Raw genomic sequence first — 20,725 nt, 5'->3', positions numbered from 1 at the left:
TATGTACACTGCAAAAACCAAAAATAAGTCCATATCAGCAACCGTTTTATTCATATTTAGACATATTTATTATTTATTATAGCTTGCTGAATAAGAAAAAAATATTGTCAATGAGGTGAGACAGTTTGACTCATTTCAAGATTTGCCAATAGGATATGATTTACTTAAAACAAACTAATATCTTCTACTTGAGATGAAAAAAAAAAAAGATTTTCTGTCTCATTATGAGACTAAAACGCTTGTTCAGACTGGCTTTTTGCAGCTCAACGTGTGTGCCTCTGGCACTGCGAGAAGAAGCACTAACTACTAATAATTTCTTTATATGGATATGTAGGTAATATTAAACTACACGGGTATGGGGCAGTCTGGTGAATTGACTGATCGTGTTCAAACAAACAAAAATAAGCAATTAATACAATGACTCTATGCATACATAATAATTCATTAACTTCATGTTGTGAAGGAATTGAATTCATATTTTTATGTCGAAGTCTTGACATGAGGGCCACTGAAAGGATCTCTTTACATTTAGCAGACGCTTCTAATCCAAAGTGATTTACAAGTTCAGATCCTCATTAAGTGAAAAGCATCAAATACCAAAGCACACATGAAGAGCAGTTATAACCAAAACCAATAGTCATCGTAAGTGCAAGTAGTTTTTTTTGGGTGTACAAGAGGGATATTGGGGGGGGGGGGGTAAATCAGGAGGGGGAACTAAGGTACAGTCTGAAAAGGTGTGTTTTCACCACCACTGAGGAACCAGAACAGAGAACAGGCGTGACCGTGCAGCTCGACCACCTGGTGCTCGTAATGAGGGACCCACTAGGCGACCAGAGCTGCCAGGACAGAGCGGTCTTGCCGGTCGTGCTACGTACGTCTTTGTGACATATGTACTGTGGACATCCTTCATATAGGCCAATGGCCAGGCTTTCACTTGCTTTTTCAGTCCATATTACAGTCTTGCAGGATCTAAGGCAACACGCTTTGTTTGCTTTAAAGGGAAAGAATAAAACCATTGATTTAGCTTCCCGTGAACGGGGCGGAAAACAAAAGCCAAAAAAAGAAATGATTACAAAATCCTTGCGAGGCCTTATTCAAAGTTTCAGTCCGCGCTCCGCCGACTTTTACGGCACGCGGGGTTTTTTTTCCCCATTTATTTATTTATTTCCCCCCCTCCCCGTTTTTATGAGCGGCAGTGAAAAATGAATCACGGTCGATCTCGCGGAGGAATAACTTTTCAAGTGAAAACACCTCGGCTTTTATGTCCGGACTAAATGATCCATAATACGGGGAGGGATATCGGCGGGGGGGGGAACGCGCGCTCTGCCGGCGCTGTGGTCAGACCTGGTTGGGTTGTACGCCGAGTGCGTTCCGGTATCCCGCCGCACAAATCTACTTTACGACCGCGTCTCTTAAATGGCTGTCACTCCGGCGTCTGGGCCCAGGCAGACTCCTGCACTTCCTCCGGCATTAACTGAAATACCCCCCTACCCCCCTACCCCCCTCCCTGTGCCGTATACGGGCGGAAGCGGTTTTACTGTACTCTTAAGTCTCCATTAAATGGGCCTATGCATAAATCATACATCACTTTATCACTGCACTGTAAATGCTGGGTAACCCCCCCCCCCACCCCTACACACACACACACACACACACACACAGGCAGACACACACACCATATTATCAATAATTAATCTCATTAAACGGGCCTATGTGTGAATCACTTTTCAGTTATCTCTCTACTGTACATTCTGGGTAACCTCCCCTCCTACAGACACACACACCGAATTATCAATAATTAATAATGGTTTAATAGTCACCATTAAATGGGCCTATGTATGAATCACTTTATCACTCTACTGTACATGCTCAGATGCTGAGTAACCTCTCCACACACACACACAGCTAAGATGCACGCACACGCACACACACAGCTATGATACACACACGCACACACACAGCTATGATACACACACACACAAAGGTATGATACACACACACGCACACACATGCAGTAGGCACGTTCAATGAACAAAGCCCATAAATCCTGAGGATACAGATGGTATTTAGTTCACTTTCCACCATCAGCCATTTCCTGACTCCACAATCTACGATAGTCATACGCAACTGAGACCCCCAGAGGCCGAGACCTTCAGTGTGATTATTGAACAGTGCCACTTTTCATCAGGCCCGGATATTTAGACTCTCTGTGCCACTTACAAACCAATTCCACGCAGTTAGCCAAGAGGCTGATTGGACCCACACAGGGCTAATGATCTGGCACCAAGAACAACTGAACCTGTTACCGAATCTTGAGAGAGTGTCTTATTGGGTAAAGATTGCCACCGAGCTTCAACCGTGTGCATTGTACACAATATCGCTATTTACATTTAAATTAATTCATTCTGTGTCCTCTGAGACAGAATGACTCTAACAGCTTAAATAGAAATCAAAGACCCCAAAATACTTGAGTGAATTTGAACAGTATTCTATTTCATGAGCCGGGCTGCTTGAGGACAAATGGAGAGAAACATTTCAACAAATTGGTCACAGCTAACTTCTTTTATTCATACATTCTTCAGATAATCTCAGGTGAATACCAACAGCCCAAAGATTCGGACAAATCGTGATTATCTATGAATGATTATCTTTGACTGTATCAATGGCTTTATTTCAGTAGGTATTGAAAGGTATTGTAGGGTATGCACCAGCTATGACATTAGCACTTATATTGTTTATAAGTTATAAGTACTTGAAATTGAATGTAGTAAATGCATAACGTGACAGTTGTGGTAGATTTTTGTACTTCACGGCTCATATTTTGTGAATGTACACTGAGAGTACAGTAATGTTCTTTTTGGGTACAAATGAGTACATTTTCTAAGAGAAAAAAGTACAATTAGGGGTGACATTTTATGTACCAGTAGGGTGCCACCCTTGCCACAAGCATTTGTACCTTTTTAGGCACTTTTCCTACCTGAAAGTGTACGACTGAAATATGAAATATAATATGGATGAACTACACCCTTCAGGCACAGTCTGTAACTTGAGGACATCCCAGAAAAATCTCTTTGTGATGATTCATCGCCTTTCAAAATGTAATTATTAAGATGACACATTCTTTGTTTGAGAAGCAGAACAGTTATTCCTGGTGATGGGAAGCTATTAAAGACTTGATATGATTCTGGTTATCACTGATTTCACTTTCTATAAAGGAGTTCCAATTGTTTTTGTGTAATTAAGGCGAGCAGCCGACAGCTGAAAGGGAAGAGATTGAATATGGCATTCAATTATGCCCTTTTGATATGCCCTGACACCAGATCAGAGCTTTGAGCTGTGGAGTTGGTCAGTCAGTTTCCCACAGTATGCCTTGCTTCTGTTCTCGTATACTTATTGCGAATTAAAGCCGATTTCAGCTCTTAAAAGGTTGTTCCATGGTAGTGGATCTTTGTCTTTGTCTTATCTTTTTATTTTTATTTTTTTAAAATACATCCTGTATAAATATGTATATATTTTAAACCATAAAGCAACCCAGTCAACCCTTGATTAACATGTAGCTAGTTGGCAAACACGCTTCATTCCAGAACCACAATGTCAAAATTCCACATTAAGCACAAAACAACATGGTTTTTCTTTCTTTCAATTATTCATCATATAAGATATATGCCGTTATAAACAGTAAAAACTCAGTTAGGCAACACATTAGAATGGGCTTCAAATGGCTTTGTTGTAACCTTTACATGTAGTATGACAAGCAGCAAGAACTCTGGAAGTTATATAAAGAATATAAATCTTGTCTCTTTGAAATTATTTGTAATTGTTCTGCGTTGTGCTGCATTGGAAATACTCTAATCCATCAATAAATAGCCCTCATGTTTATTAACACCGGTAAGTAACAGCTTTTGTTGGAGACATGCTGCTGTTGAAGATTGTTTCTCAATTGCATGGTTACTAGAACTAAAACTTACATATACTGACAGTTGAAAACCATTTTAACTGTCAGAATATAGCCTAGGTTTCCACAATTGTGCGAAACAACATTTTAAACCTGATGATGAATATAATGAAAGTGATAATAAGTACACTGAAATGTATTTTTAAGCAGCTTCTCCTCTATTTACTGTCAGTGTGCAGTGAAATATCTCTTTCTTTCTGCCCCTTCTATTGTTGTGCTTGTTTGGGGTCTACTTCCAAATTCCTTGCTGCTGCTCCTCTCTAATTTTCTCAATGATATGTTATTTGATAATGTCACACGTATTTCACATAAAATTGTCTGGTATTGTCTCAGTTACCACCACACTGGTAACACATCTGTGAGATGGCTACGTCACTGCAATGGGGCATTGAAGGACTACTTCCCGTTTACCAGATGATGTATTTTTGCTGTTGCTCTCTCAGAAATAAAAGTATGAAAAGGGGCGGTACCTTGTATAAGATTATACCCCTAACCAGCAATACCAAAATAATATTCATTTGTACCAAATAATAATACTAATTTGTCCTCAAAGAAAACATCACTGTACTTTTCAGGGCAAATTTTGGAAATTTGATCCTTGAAGATAAAAAATTTTCCTCCACTTCTGAGAGTGCTAGAGACTGGACATTTAACGTGTGGAATGGTTTCACTGTAGGGAAATAGCCAAATTCACTGAACACTGTCCTGAATATTGGGCAATGTAAGTCTTACAGGGCCATCTGACCATTTGCCGTCCCCATAACTCAGTACACCCTAAGAAGAGACATGTCATTTTTAACACATATGGAGGGCGTGCCTAGGGACAACACATGCCGTGTTGATTTTGATACAGTAAATGTGTCAGCCATTCATTTGAATGTGCTCACTGTCTGTGACTGGGCAACACAAAGGTCTGTCATTTTAAAAACTTTTTTTTTTTTTAATTGGAAAATATATTTCATCCACTCAAGTACACATTGTATTCAAATGCTCAATAATTTGCATATGAAATGGTGGCTAATACGTAAATCTGTCAACTGATTCTAGAGTATTCTTGCACATTGTGTGTCAAGAGTGTTCAGAATGAACTCATGCTGTGTCATGAGACACAGGTTGTGTGTAGAGAGGATGCCCCATCTCTGCTTAGAGTGAGCCAATGGTCATGCCACTGGTGTCATTAAAATGTGTGCGGTCCAGTTGGGAAATGAATTCGTGGAGAGGGAGGATGGCTTATCAGCCAAGGAGGCAGGAGCGCTAAACCCACAGGAACGTTTAAGCTCCAGTAAACAAGTCCGGTCCCTGCGGGCCTTATCACGCTCCAGCCTCGCCCGTCAATCAAATAAACCGCTTAAAACGTAAAGGGAAACTTTCCGACCACCTGACACGAGCTGTTAAACGAGTCACAGAACAGCTCCGGAGATGATGGAATCCGTTCGGTCATCGAACGTAGCAAAACAGACCCGAAATTGAGTGAAAACGGAAGGGGGGGGGGGAGCGTCCGTCTGTTTATTCCTCGCTGAGGCCCACTGGACCCTCGGGGTGAAGCGGAGACGTGACGGAAAAGTCCGGAATAAACACACGCGGGCTTCGGCCCGCCCGCTTGGGACACGGGAGCCAGTCGCCGTGAAATCGCGCCGTTCGAAGCAATCAAAGCATCTCATCCAAAATGATTGCTAAATCGAAGGGCCCGGACATCCACTCAGCCCGGGCCGGTTTTACAGCCCTCATCCAGCGGTTCTTCTTTAATGTATTTTTTATGACGGTGCCAGTCACTAATAATCTGCCGTGACTACTTCCAGAGGAACTGTCGCTGTCGGACGGGCGACGCTGCGCGTGCCAGACCCCGTTAATTCATGCCCGGAGCCCCCCGCAAGCCGTTAAACGACCGGCGGTAATGGAGGCGGGGGAAGCCAGCCAGAATCGGAGGAGAAGTGTCCAAATTTCACAAAATGGCTGCCAGCCCACCTACCCCAGCTTTTGTCTCCCTTCTCCTTTCCGTCGCTCTGTTTTTCCCTCCCCTTTGTCTAATTCTTGCCTCCCGTCACCCCCCCCCCCCCCCCCCGTCTCGTACACGTGGGGACGCGCCCTTCTCGTGAACGTTTCCCCGACCTCGCCCTTTTTGTGAGCCTCTTGTTATTTCGGTAGCCGCCGGCAGTCGTATAAAAGGCCCCGGCGCCGTAAATTTCCGGAAGGCCGCCTGTGGTAAATGACCGACCGCGGGACGAAATCATAAAAAGAAGAAATGCTGAATTAGGCAACAAAACAAGCAGTAACGATCCATAAGTGTCCGGAGTTTAAAAAGGACAGGGCTGGCTGTTTAATATTGTATGCTGTAAAGTGCACTATATGTTACTCGATGAAAAATTAAAAAGCCGAAACAAAACTTGAAAAGTGTTGTGGGAATGAAAAAATGCGGTTGTATTGATACACACTTGTATACATTTATACTGTGTGTAAATACACTCAGTGAGCACTTTATTAGGTAGACCTGTACACCAGCTTGTTAATGCAAGAATGTATTGGAACTAAAGGCATAAAAGCATGCAGACATGGTCAAGAGGTTTAGCTCTTTTTTGGTGCCTGTGACCGATGTGACTGATTTTTGGTTCCCCACAGGGTGGTTTGAGTATCTCAGAAACTGCTGATCTCCTGGGATTTTCATGCACAACAGACTCTAGAGTTTGCAGAGAGTGGTGCGATAACCAGAAAACATCCAGTGAGCAGCAGGTCTGCGGGCAAAACCACCTGGTTAATGTGAGGTCAGAGGAGAAGGGCAAGACTGGTCAAAGCTGGTATCACAGAAAGGTGACCGTAATGCAAATAACCACAGATTACAACAGTGGTATGCAGAAGAGCATCGCTGAACACACAACGCATCAAACCTCTAAGCGGATAGGCTACAGCAGCAGAAGACCAATAAGTCTAAAAAAAAAAGTCTTATAAATACCTAATAATGTGCTCACTGAGTGTATTTATATTTGTATTTACAAGCTTGAGGCCTCTGCAATTTCCCTTGAATACCAAGGTTCCAAGGCTTTTGTGGTTTGATCACATTCCACCGATTTATCAGATAACGTGTACCCTTTTTGGGAACATTTACTGAATGATGGAGTTCAGCTTCAAGGCAATTATCTCCAAGATCCAACTGTCAACCTAATATTTGAACAGTTATATTACTTCTGGAGCTGAGAAATGGGAGTTTCTACTGTTTCAAAGAGCTGAAACAAGTAAACTTAGTTTGAGTTCTTCCCTGAGTGAATGTTGCTTTATAATTAATACATGTGTTGTACAGTTTTAGTTTTTTCTTTATCACAGGCACATCTTGGCTTCTATTGCTGCAATCCACTTTGCCAATCGCTCTCAGTGGGCAGTGTTAATGACTTTGCTGGTCGTGTGTGCTTCCCTGTGAAGTCAGGCTGTCAGCCAGATATTGTGGACAGGGACTGACTTGAGACACAACCAAGCGGTAAAAATTAAGCCATTTGAAGGCTGTCTGCAACATGAAAGATTGGGCAACAAATGTTCTCAATGGGAAACAGGCCTCGGTCAAATATGTTTTTGTTTGGACTCAAACCCTTTTATACGCTTCAGTGAGCTTGTCTGGTTGTATTGGAACCAATAAAATGCTCTCAAACAGTGCAAACCCCGCCTTCTGGTCCTCTGGTCCTGCTCCTTTTGATTCACTCTGCGCCAGACACGATCATTCGTGCACAGAGAAGTATTTGAATCCAAAACAATTAAATATTTGACCCAGGTCCTGGTAGGAAAGTCGTATTTCAGTGAAAGCCGTTTGCCGGTACTATAACGAACACTGTTCTTCATCACCCCATGCTATTCCAGTCACTGACAGCTCTTTGTGTGTGTGTGAAAAAAAAAAAAAAAGCTTCCTGTTATCAGTGTGAAATTTTCTTTTTGCGAGTTTTCACTTGTGCCGCCTTGTTCTACTGACAGACCTCAACCTGATCCAACATCTCCACATTGTTCATTTTTAATTTTTTTAAGATTAAGGGAGTGTATAAGAAACAACGAAGACCTAACCTCAAGATCCTCATAAAAAAACAGCAGTTGTATAGTGCCTTCAGAAACTTTACTCGATACATTTTGCTGTACTGCAAAGTAAAATTAAAATATATTTCAATGGGTTTGTTTTCCTACTCCTATACGAGTAGCTCTCTTGACTGCATTTGGCCTGTAAATGAGAAATGTCAGCCCATCATGTTCAACACATTTGTTTGTGCATCAAACATTGAATTTGTGTCTGAAATGATAAATTAAAACATTTATTCAAATTTGAAGGTGTACTGGGACAAATGATGCGAAGTTGAAAAGGATAAATAATTCCTGAAGGCACTGTATGGAAATCAAGAGCCAGTGTGTGGCTATGGTTATTACATTACATTACATGTCATTTGCCTGACACTTTTATCCAAAGCGACTTACAGTTGATTAGACCAAGCAGGAGACAATCCTCCCCTTGAGCAACGGGGTTAAGGGCCTTGCTCAAGGGGCCAAAGGCTGTGCGGATCTTATTGTGGCTACACCAGGGATTGAACCACCGACCTTGTGGGTCCCAGTCATTTACCTTAACCACTACACTACAGGCCGCCCTGCAAAGTGGTTATTCACTTTGTTGTACATCGCTCTGGATAAGAGCGTCTGCCAAATTCCTATAATGTAATGTAATGTAATGTAATCTAATGTAATGTGGTGTCGCAGTCTCAGAAATAAATGTCCATCAATGTACAGTTTATCCACCGGGAAATCTTTATATGCTTGACAAATATACACACACCACCTGCTCACCAGAAACAGCTGAGAACAAACACAAATCACTGTTGTAAGCACAAACACGAACATGCACACTTCATGAACTCAAAAAACATGCAGGTCGTGGGCACAGTGATGGTAAAAACTGATCAAAGGACGTATGATTCGAACTGAATTCTGTTACAGCACATTAATTGTATAGGCAGTCTGGTCTTGAATGTATCAAAGCAAAACAAAAGTGCACTTAAAAGGATTTCAGCAGTAACAATAGCTGCAGAATAGCATAATGAAGACTCTAAGGGTGAGAAGCAGCTGATATCAACTGTACTGTACTTGTTTGTGTAGTCAACTATCCTGAAAAAGAGTCCCATATTAAATGAAGTGCTATTTGTAGCAAGTGAACTGCAACATATTGCATGCCGTACCAAAACTAAAAGCAATGGCCATGACAAATATGAGTGTCACAACAGATAATGCTGTTTTCAATCATCAACAGTTTTTTTTTTTTGTTCCTCTTCTTCCGCACACCACACTTGTCCTCCTTGGGTAATTTAATTTACACACGGACATACTGCTCATATTCAATGTTATTTTCTTTTCTCTCTCTTCTCGGGGGCCCATTGTCTTTCTCTGTATCTGTCGTAAAGTTTGAATGTGCAATTTTAAATGGCACTATTTTAAAATGTAGTGAACATAGTGTTGTAACTTTCAATAAGAAGATATTGTAACACTTATATTCATCCTAGGATTTGTCTTCGTGTTTTATCTGTGATATTCAGTTGCGAGACACTCTCTGTAAGACTGTATAATGAAGGTTATTTTAAAGTTTTACCGTAGCCCCTGTAACCTGTCACAACAGCTAACATCTCAGCAGCTGCTAAAAGTATATGCACAGGCCGCCAATCAGTAACTAAGAGCTGCCTATGAAACTCCAGGCAGTGTATTAAGAAGGACTGACGCTCTGAAGCTCACTTCCTGTTTAATATGAACACAATAAAGTAGCATTTGCATTTATATGGTGCTTTCACCAGAGGCAAATTCAAGCCCCTCACACAGCTGAGGTTTATGCTGATTATTACCTTGGAAAAATGAAGATAAGAAAGTAATCCTATAAAAAGGAAGGACTTTCCTGTTAGTAGACTCTATGTGTGTGGAATTGTTAAGTCTCTCTCTTGATGGAAACAAGAAATTATGAGGTTTCATTTTTGTTTTGAATGCATAGGCCGAGTCGCACATTGACCTTGGGCGAGTCCAGACAGGTATGAGGACTGGGTCTTTTTCAGCCATTTTGTCCCATAATCCTCATATATGCATACATACTGTACAGGCAATATAGTCCCCTCCAGGTCAATTCCTTTGTTTTTGCTATACACTGAATTGAGTTTGAGGTCAAAAGATGTACATGAGATGACTGATCCGAATTTCAATGTTTATTTCCTGGTATTTTATACTTAGAACTTAGAGCTTATAACATATCACCTTTTTATCAGACCACCCAATTTTAAGGTGAGCAAGTATTGGAACATGTGACTGACAGGTGTTTCTTGTTGCCCCGATGTGTTAGATTGTTTGGTTAAACAATAAATAGTTCTGAATGTCTACTCTTGGTTTTAGCCTTGGGTTTTGCCTGTGAAGACTGCATTGGTGTTAAACCAACATGAAGACCAGAGAGCTGTCTTTGGGAGAAAAGCAAGCCATTCTGAAGGTTAGAAAAGAGAGGAAAATCGATCAGGGCCCACGTTAGCATTTTAGGAAGAAGGTATACTTTACTAAAGTTGTTTCTTTTCTAGGGGTGTTCCCGAAACTATCCTTTAGGTTGCTTAAGTCATAGCTTCTACGTGCAATGTTACTAGGCCCATCGACTACTCTGGTAAGCCAGCAAACTGAATTATGGAACTGAATTACTCAAGAACTGTTATATTTGACTACATTACATTATTACATTATTGGCATTTGGCAGACGCTCTTATCCAGAGCGACGTACAACAAAGTGCATACTTGCATAAGGACGAGGGCCCTTTTATTTTTTTTTATTTTTTTTTGAGAACAAAGAAACAAACGAACAGAGCAAAAGTGACCAAAGTTAACTATCAACTATAACACTGCTTACCTAGCCAACTTAAGAATACCGATACAATTAAGGTTCACAGGGAGGTAGGGAGGGGTGGGGAGAGGTGCTGCTTGAAGAGGTGTGTCTTCAGCTTGCGCTTGAAGGTGGGGAGAGATTCTACAGTTCTGACCTCAACGGGGAGTTCGTTCCACCACCGTGGAGCCAGAACAGACAGTAGTCGTGAGCGTGATGCGGAGGTTCGGAGAGGGGGAGGTGCCAAGCGGCCTGTGGAGGCTGAACGAAGAGGTCTGGCAGGGGTGTAGGGTCTGATGATTTTTTGTAGATAAGCTGGGGAAGACCCTTTAACTGCTTGGAAGGCTAGCACCAATGTTTTGCTATCGAGCTATCGAGCTGTAGTTATTGCTAGTCAGTTAGCTCGACAGTAGAACAGTTGTAGCTGGCTAAGTGAACTAACTTCCTGTGCCACTCAACTCGAACATAAGTCATTTTTACTAGCTAGCCACAAAGTATGACTGAAATCCTACAATCAAGGAGTGTTGTGCTCCGTTTAAGCTCCCCATCCGAGAACCAGAGCGCACCCCGCTCTTTCAGAAGTGCAGAGCGATCAGAGAATTGTCATTCTGAAATACAGAGCACTGTGCCCTGGAGCACTCTGAGAGCAAGTAAACAAACGCAGACCATATCGTAGCTAGTGGATAGCTACTGTTTTTTTAAGGTGATAATGTATTGTTCAAAACCTATGGTTGTTTAGACAGATGTGGACTGATGTGTAATGTTCTAATTCTCAACAAGCTGATGTTTAATACCTGGTTAGCAGGTACATGACAGCCATTGGGCCCTTGAGTAAGGCCCATAACCCTGCATTGCTCCAGGGGAGGATTGTCTCCTGCTTAGTCTAATCAACTGTACGTCGCTCTGGATAAAAGCGTCTGCCAAATGCCATGAATACTGTTTCTTCAGGTTCAGAATACCGGTATCATCAGGATTCAGCAACATGCTTAAATGCCATGTTCAAAGTCGCCCTCCCACACTGGACAAAGCACTTAAAGATGGCCTGAAAGAAAACCGCATCTCTGCCGTCTGCACTGATAAACCACACAAAGGTAGCATAAATAGCGATAGAAGCAGGGCTGGTGTTTCTCAGCTTTTGTGGGGGGGGGGGGGGGGGGGAGAGAACTGAATTAATGTTGGAAATCAAGGTGCATTGTGCAGGTAGCATTATGATAAAAAACTATCATTAGCATTCAAGCCATCAAGCTGCCTTTTAGCTGCCCTGCTGGCAGGATACAAACGCAAAGTTCAATATGTGAGTGTTCTGCAGTCGTTAAATACTCGAGGGGCAGTTAAGGCCGAGAATCAGATTTTCTTCAGGTTGAATAATCAATTTGCGTGGCCTATCCCTTCGATGTATATTTGTAAGCAGGTGTAACATAATGTCTATTGACTGGGCATTGTTTTATCCCTGTAAACATTTGTTGATTTCGGGTCTCTGAGGAACTCTGTCTCTCTCCTCCTGCACCGACCGGAGCCAGTTTCTATATTTCAATTGGGGATATGTTCTCGTGACAAAAGAGGATGGCTATTCTTAAACAGAAACATCTGTCAGTAGTGCTCATCAAAAGGAAGAGCCTCATGTTGAAATGTTGCTTTTTATCTTATTGACCCTGACTTGTTTGTTTTATTTCATGAGCATGACTCAGGAAAATTGATAGAAACCTCACAATGCTTTATAAAAGGGCCTAGTCCTGCTATTGAATACACAAACAGAGCACCAAATGTGTAGTATGTGCAAAATGAAGGGGAAGGGGACATTTACAGTGTTGGAAGGGGGATTGAAAGGAAGGACACAGGCTTAGGGAAGATGGAGTAAACCGTTAGCCTTAGCTTTAATAACAGAACCTCGACCCCCCCCCCCCCCCCCCCCCCCCCCGCCTCTTGGGAGCCCAGGCCGTGACAAGAAACAAACAGTATTCTGACACGTCCTTCTAATTAGCGTAATTACCTCGCTGTTATTATGTGGCCGGACAGTGGCATGACGGGTCTCTGGGAAGGCAGCAGCTGTGACCTTTTCGGACAACACCAGCTGTCAGTAATTACCTATTTCACGACCGGGAAGGAGGCTGCCTCTGCCCTTGAGTGCCTTTGCCGCTACAAATCTTGTCCTCAAACGAGGTGTTCCTCTTCTCGTTTTTTTTTCGGCAAGGAGGGTTTGTGGGTTTGTGCTTTAAGGCGACGGTTCCCCTCGAGTGTCTCGCTCCATTAAGCCGCGCACACCGCCGGCTTTCGCCATAACTCTGACTAAAGCAGCGAAGAGAAGAAGAAGAAATAACTCATAGCGATGTTGGGCCCGTCTGAACGCGTACGCGAAGCGTTCGCTTCGTCTGGAGACTCGAGGCGCGGTTTCGACACGCTTGTCCCCCGGCGCGGTCGGAACGAGTGACAAATCAAATCGACGTCTTAATTTGCTGGAAGAAAACAAATTAACTGCTTTGGATTAACCAAAGATAATTTGCCGCAATCATTGACAACGGAACGTGTGCTGATCTGCCCCCGTCGATGTTTTTTTCCAGTCCATTGAAGACGTAGCGTCTGTGACTGGTACGTTGAGAATAACATTTTCATTTTATTAGAATCCTCCCTTTGTATCCTGATGAAATGCATATTAATTCATACAGCTGTCACTATATTTCTTGAAACAATGCAGGTTACATATGCAGGTTATATACCTGTCAATCCCCCATCTGGGATTTGGACCTACAGTACTCTGGAGAGTTACATGGTCCGTTGGTTTCCCTGCTTTTTGTTTATTTTGTTTATACAATTACATAACTATTTCCATTCGTAACGAGTTTTCTCCGCAAAAAAAGTAGTTTTGAGTAAGAACTGCTGCCAAAAGAGTGGCACAATCTTTACGCCACTATTATTTTTATCACTCCTTTGTTTGTTGAACTATGTCGCAGGAAGGAACTTGAAACTAGATTGTTGTTTTATTTCATGAATACCTCACACTGAAACACAAAAACATTCAAAAATACACGCTCACATCAACAAACACACACAAAAACACATGCTCTCTCTCACACACACACACACACACACACACACCACAATCAAATACTGTATATAACGTATAGAAAAAAACTGATTTATAGTGTAGTACATTTGCAAAAATGCAATCCATAATTAAACACAGAACAAACAAAACAAGTGCACCAAAGCACGTCCTACTCAAAACATGAAATTACACTCCGCAGTCCCCAAGGATGAGACATGGTTGAACTGCAGCCTGGTTTGACATGGTTATCCTGCTTGGTCTGTGCTCAGACGTGGCTGGGTTTTTGTTGTGGGCAGTCTGTTATGAAAGTGCCTTCAGAATGAGACATGGTTGCACTGCGGCCTGGTTTGACTTGTTTATTCTGCTTGGTCTGTGCTCAGAGACATGGCTGGGTTGTTGTTGTGGGCTCGTCTGTTATGAAAGTGCCTTCAGAATGAGACATGGTTGCACTGCAGCCTTGTTTGAAGTGGTTTTCCTGCTTGGTCTGTGCTCAGACGTGGTTGGGTTGTCGTTGCAGGCACGTCGGTTATGAAAGTGACGGCGTCGGACGCGGATGATCCCACCTACGGCAGCAGTGCACGGGTGGTCTACAGTGTCCTGGAAGGGGAGAAGTTCTTTACTGTGGACAACCAGACTGGTAAGTACTGACTGGCAACACAAAACCATACACTTTAGGACAGCGAGCTGATGATTTTGCCTTTACTGCATCAGGACCGTATATCCCACACACACACACACACACACACAGACACACATAATTTTAACATGATTTAAAAGGGGACCGAAGAAAGGCCCCACTTATGTCCCCGCTTTGTGGATGTGTAATGACACCATAGTCCCCGGTTAGATAGGAAGACAAGTGTGCACACACAAAGACAAACTCACACACACTAAACAGAAGCACACATTAAACACACACATGACATGTTTTGATAAACACACACATGACATGTTTTGATGGAATAGTGAGGTCCCTATTTCAGGGATGTTGATTGTGCTTTGGCATCGTTAAATTATAATCTTTATTTCCACACATTTTTGCAGCCCATGTTAAGCACATGAATAGTGACTTCACTATCAAAGCCTGTCACAACATTCATATGAAATAGTTTATATTTATGTTTTTCTTTAATTAGCAGCACTGGTGATACAGGGCTATTCTGAGTCAACTGAATGATTCATTTCTGAGACAAGGGAAATTACCTACCCAAATAACACTATAACACTATAACTGCTCTGTGATGCGTTCACATATTTCTTTTTAGCTTTGAAAATATAACAATAATAATACACAGCTGTATAACAAATATATAATTATTTCTATGTGTCTTGCTTGCAAGAGATTTGGTACAGCTCGTGCTTGGTTTTGACCAGCTCCATAATCAACATGGTTTGACCAACTCAAGCTATGTTTTGGTAGCTGGTAATTTCAAGCTGGTCATAACTGTATTTTACACCAAGGTATGGTACTATTCGCAAGTGTCATCCCAAAATATATTATTTATATTTGGTATTTATGCTAATCTAGAGCATTTGCTAGCTTGTTGTACAACGTCGAATAAGGTTTAATATACTCCGGCGTGGTTTATTTCCTCCTTTTAGCCGGTTCTCGGTCTTCCCTCCGGCCCACCCTCGCGGTCGACGTGCTAATGCGCAGAGATCCACCTCGTTTACGCGCCCGGGCCCCGGCCCCGGCCGAGTGTAATTTCGCTGGAGAACAATGGGGTCTTTGAGAGACGGAACAGACTCTGTAGCCTGCAAAGTAGGCCCTGGGGGACACGCCTAAACTTTTAATGATTTCTTTTTTGGGCCTCGCCGGCTTGATGTGCTTGTCCGTGGCGGGGGGATGATGAATGACCCCGGCCCGGGCCCTTCTCCGGCTGGGAGCTCCGGGGGCCGCCGAGCAGGCCAGGCTGGGAAAGGTTACCACCGAGAGACGGGCAGATGCACACTGCTGAGATCTGCTCCTGCTTCTGAGAGCTCTCTCTGTCTCTCTTTCACACTCTCACTCTCACTCCCTCTTTCTCTCTTTCACACTCTCACTTCCTCTCTCTCTCTCTGTCTCTCTTTCACACTCTCACTCTCACTCCCTCTTTCTCTCTTTCACACTCTCACTCTCACTTCCTCTCTCTCTCTGTCTCTCTTTTACATTCTCACTCCCTCTCTCTCTCTGTCTCTCTTTCACACTCTCACTCCCTCTCTCTCTCACACTCTCACTCTCTGTCTCTGTCTCTCTCTTTCACACTCTCACTCCATCTCTCTCTCTGTCTCTCTCTCTCACTCCCTCTCTCTCTGTGTCTCTCTCTGTCTCTGTCTGTCTCTGTCTCTCTCTCTATCTCCCTTTTACTTCCTCTCTGTCTCTCTTTCTCTCTCTCTGTCTCTCTTTCACACACTCTCTCTATCTCTCTCTTCCACACTCTCACTCACTCTCTCTCTCTATCTCTATCTCCCTTTCACTCTCTCACTCTCACTCCCTCTTTCTCTCTCTCTGTCTCTCTCCCTCACTCTCTGTCTCTGTCTGTCTCTATCTCTATCTCCCTTTCACTCCCTCTCTCCCTTTCTTCTCTTTATCCCCCCTCTTTCTTTCCCTCTCTCTCTCTCTCTCTCTCTCTCTCTCTCTCTCGTCTGATGCATTTTTTATGTTCTCCTAAAGAATAGGGGAGCTTGTGATGGGTATTTAAAGTTTAAAACTCAGGGCATATGTTTGTGAACTGTGGCTAGTAATTTCTGCATTTTGTAGAGGATTTGTAGCTCTTTCCCCGCCACTCGTTGACTGCAGTGTGAGTAGTCTGTTCTCTGTGCTGTCTGGGCTGCCTGTGTCTGTACATCGTCTGTTTGTGATCTGTCACCATGGTCAGATATTCAGCCATGTTGTACAGTCTGTTTTTTTATAGCCAAATAAAGATTACGTTTATATGGGGTTTTTTGTGATTTCCTTCCAATTGGTCAAATATTTTTTTATTTCTGTTTAATTGTAATTGTGTTTGGTTGAATTATCTGAACAAGAAGGAAGTCACTGTCCTATCTCTCTATCTCTCTATCTCTTTCTCATTCTCCCCTCCCCTCTCCAACTCTCCTCTTTCTCTCAGGAACACTATTTAGTCTGTTTTATTCGGTCTTCACCAGCTGTAGTGGTCTCTCTCCCATGGGACCTTGGATGTGTTCCTGGGGGATTAGTGTGTGCAGCTAATTTACCTTCACCTTCAGAATACCCTACAAACTGCCCTACTCTATAGTGTAGTAGTCTCACAGCCCAAGAATGACTAAATACTATAAAGGCGTGTATTTTTGTTTTAGAGCGGTTTGAAAGTCGGTAATAAAACAATATTTTTATTGCGTTTCTCATATTGCTTACATTGCGTGTCAGTAGAGGACAGCTGGGTCGCGGACTCTCGAGGTTCTGACCAATTAGGGAACGCGGAAACCGTTGCGACGGCCGTAAATTACACAAACGACAGCATCAGATCCGCAAGGCAGATCTGCGGATATGATTTCACAGCCGCGCTGTAAATCCGGCGCACACAATGGACCCGGCTCTGAGAAGAGAGACGTCAAACCGGATGAAATGGGGTATGAAGGCGACATCTCGACGGGGAACACAACCGTATTTTTCTCCAGCTTTGTCACCGTCTGACAGGGGAACGAGCCCGTGTTTTACGGCGGGCTTTTTTTTTTTCTTTTCGCTGCACTAGAACAAAAATAAGTTATTGGCCGGCGTGGCAGTTTTAAGTCTGAGCGAGCGCATAATCACACAAATTGCAGGGGAGCTTTCTGTCATCTCCGTCGTGTTTATTTTTCTCGCTCCAGCCGTCGGAGTAAATCTGCCTCCTCGTGAGAGGAGCCGGTCCAGTCGCGGCCTCCTGCGAAATGTCAGTTATTTTGCATATTTTCGTTTCGAACTCCTTGCTGCCCGCTGAGAGGCGCGAGCCTGCCGTTTGGCGGTGAGATGAAACCGCGACCGGGTGGAAGAGCCGCGGCGGCTGTGTTGCTGAAAGGGGACCCCGGAAAATTCACGGTCGTGTGGTCGCCTGGACGTCTGATGAAGCCATATAACGCAGGGGTGTCAACGCAGAATTCCCAGGGGGCAGCAGTGTCTGCGTGTTTTTGTGCTTTCCTTTCGATTTCAATTGGCCGCCAGTTATGCCTTTGTGAACAAGGTCATGTTCTTTAGCCAATCATTGATTTGAATGAACCACGGGCATATTATGGGGGCGGCCTGTGGCGTAGTGGTTAAGGTACATGACCCTTATCCCTGCATTGCTCCAGGGGTGATTGTCTCCTGCTTAGTCTAATCAACTGCATGTCGCTCTGGATAAGAGCATCTGCCAAAATGCCAATAATGTAATGTAATGTAATATTAGCCAACCCAGGAGGAGGAGACTGTCCTCTTCCGGAATTCTCCCGGGGTCATGATTCTCCTGTATTTCTCCCGATTTTCCCATCTGTACCACATGTGGGCTATAAGCCTCCCAACTAAAATTCCCCCATCTTATTATATTCTTTGCACTTTGCCTAGCCGAGGAGCCCTTTGCCAAGCCAGATAGCACTCGTCTTGTGTTGGTAATTGGCGTTAGCTTGAACTAGGTGATATTTGTATATATAAAGCTATATATAAAGCTGAGAGAAGATGAAATTAAAAAACCTCATCGTGCTATTGGAGTAGCAGGTACTCCCAACCTGGTCAGCTGCTTCTCCAGTGCCGTCTTTCACACGACAAACTTCAAAATAAATGAATGAATAAATGTGTCTAACTGGATTTTTGTAAATAAAATGCTGTGACTTAGCTTGCTGTTGCTTGGATACTAAAAGCTCTCATTGTTTCGTTCAACTATACTTGGAAGCAAGAAATGCACAACATGTACATAATACAGTAAAACATGACATTGCGGCAGATCATCTACAACAAGCTTGACAAGCCCCTTCAGGGTTAATAAAACTGTTCCACTCGGTCACATCAGCCCTTATTTTGATACTTTTCAATTGTCATTTGGTGGTGTGTACAGAACATTATTGCTGAAGCTACAGAATTAACCGTGATTTGCAAGAAAATAGATGATGTAAACAGTGACTAAATAATAACCGTCTTAGTGATACTGGACACAAGTGTTTGCTGCATGTAAACATGGAAGCAATCACCATGTGTACTTAACCTTGATTCAAGAACAAATGTAAGTGCATTCGTCACTAAGCCACTTAACTAAGTTAATTTGGGTGATTACTGCATTTATCAGAAAATGCTGGCACTCACATTTCATTTTGAGTTAACGTTAAGGTCAAATGTTGATTGTTCCTAAGCCAGTGACAGTGCTTTGAATTATTGCTGAAAATGCTGAAGAAATGTAACTGCAAAGAAGAAAAAATTAAGAAAGATGCTCTTTAGAAAATATATTCCACTTCCATTTGCCCTGGAATAAAAATCAGTGCAATCAATTCAGCTATTTTCACCGATTCTATCAATATGATGTTCAGCTGGTCTTTCATAGACTTAAGGGATGGCCAGGCATGTATGTTTGAGTTAGAGATAGGGAGTTGGGGATTTTGGGAGTCCGAGGAGGGATTTGAACCTCAAATTCTCCCTCGTCCCAAGATTTCTAAAGCAAGTGTGTTAACACTCAGCTAAAGGCAAAATCGCCCCGAGCCAAGGGCAGCAACGTTATTCTGAATTTGAGGGTTATGTCATCAGGTAGCGTTGTCGCGGTAACCTGCCACAGGCCATCGCTGCACTGCACCCTGCCTTTACTGGGGAAATACCCGAGCTAACCCCGCTACGTGAGCGAACCCATGTGACCTTTCCCGTCCATTTCGCCTTGCAGGGGTGATTCTGACGGCGGTGCCCGACCTGGACCGGGAAACTCAGGATCGCTACGAGCTGGTCGTCAAGGCGACGGACATGGCGGGCCAAATGGGCGGTCTCTCCGGCTCCACCACTGTGACCATCGTGATCACGGACGTCAACGACAGCCCGCCTCGCTTTCCGCAGAGTGAGTCATTTGGGGAGGGGGGTGGGGGGGGGGGGGAGGGTGTCATTAGAAAAGCCAGGTGACCTTTAAGTTGATATGAAGCACACGGTTCTCTACGGTTCAGGCAAAGGCACAGAGGGATTTTTCATAGATGGTGAGTTCAATTCCCTAATGCTAAAATTGAGTTTCTGGCCAACAGACTGAGAATTATTACAAAAGTGAAAATGTTAGCTTAGTTTGAAATGTACTGGAGCCAGGGCGGCAGCTGCAGTATGTATTTTCAGGCCTGGCACAAAATGTATTGGGAGGGTCCCCCCCTATATGTTTTTGTGACGTTCGGTCCGGTGGAAAAGCAGACCAAGCCTACAGGTGGAGGGAGAATACACACCTTGGTTGCGCCAACTAATCAGCCCAGGTGCTTAAAGGTGTGTTAGTCTCCACAGTACAGGGCCAAGATATTTTTTATTTTGTTTATTCGTCGGCGAACAAGAAAAAGTATGCCACTGAATGGTGGAGGAGTTGGTTCCTCTAAACAGTTGTCAAAGGATTTCAGAATGAAGTCGGTTCATTTCCACCAAGAAGGAGAAAGCTACAAAAATGTTTCAAACTACATATTTCAACTGTCAGAAACATTATTACAAAACGGAAGATACATGGAACGGTTGAAGTCAAAGAAAGGTCTGGAAGACCAAGAAAGATTTTAGATATAATCTTTCAAGACCTGGTGAGAAATGCTCATGAGAACCCACTGCAAAAGAGCTGCAAAAAAGAGCACAGCAACAACAACAATACAACGTACTTTAAACAACAAAGACCTACATGGCAGTGTTGCCAGAAAGAATGACCTCAACACAAAATGAAGTGTCTGAAGTCTGCAAAAGAGAACCGTGGGAAGCCTGAAGCCTTTTGAAACAATG

The 20,725-nt window shown here is 43.1% G+C and overlaps 1 protein-coding gene across 2 annotated transcripts in view; it reads left to right on the top strand.

Moving 5' to 3' along the window:
* LOC133110188 (cadherin-22-like) overlaps nt 1-20,725 on the top strand; it is a 299,036-nt gene that overhangs the window by 177,825 nt on the left and 100,486 nt on the right. For both annotated transcript variants that reach the window (XM_061220105.1, XM_061220104.1), the window contains exons 5-6: nt 14,366-14,485; nt 19,662-19,829. In XM_061220105.1, coding sequence (XP_061076089.1) covers nt 14,366-14,485; nt 19,662-19,829 — 288 coding nt within the window. The remainder of the gene's footprint in view (nt 1-14,365; nt 14,486-19,661; nt 19,830-20,725) is intronic.

Source organism: Conger conger, chromosome 14 (assembly GCF_963514075.1).
Source record: "Conger conger chromosome 14, fConCon1.1, whole genome shotgun sequence".
Taxonomy (NCBI): Eukaryota; Metazoa; Chordata; class Actinopteri; order Anguilliformes; family Congridae; genus Conger; species Conger conger.
Note: the sequence above shows the minus strand (reverse complement) of the source record. Positions and strands in the feature narration are given on the sequence as shown.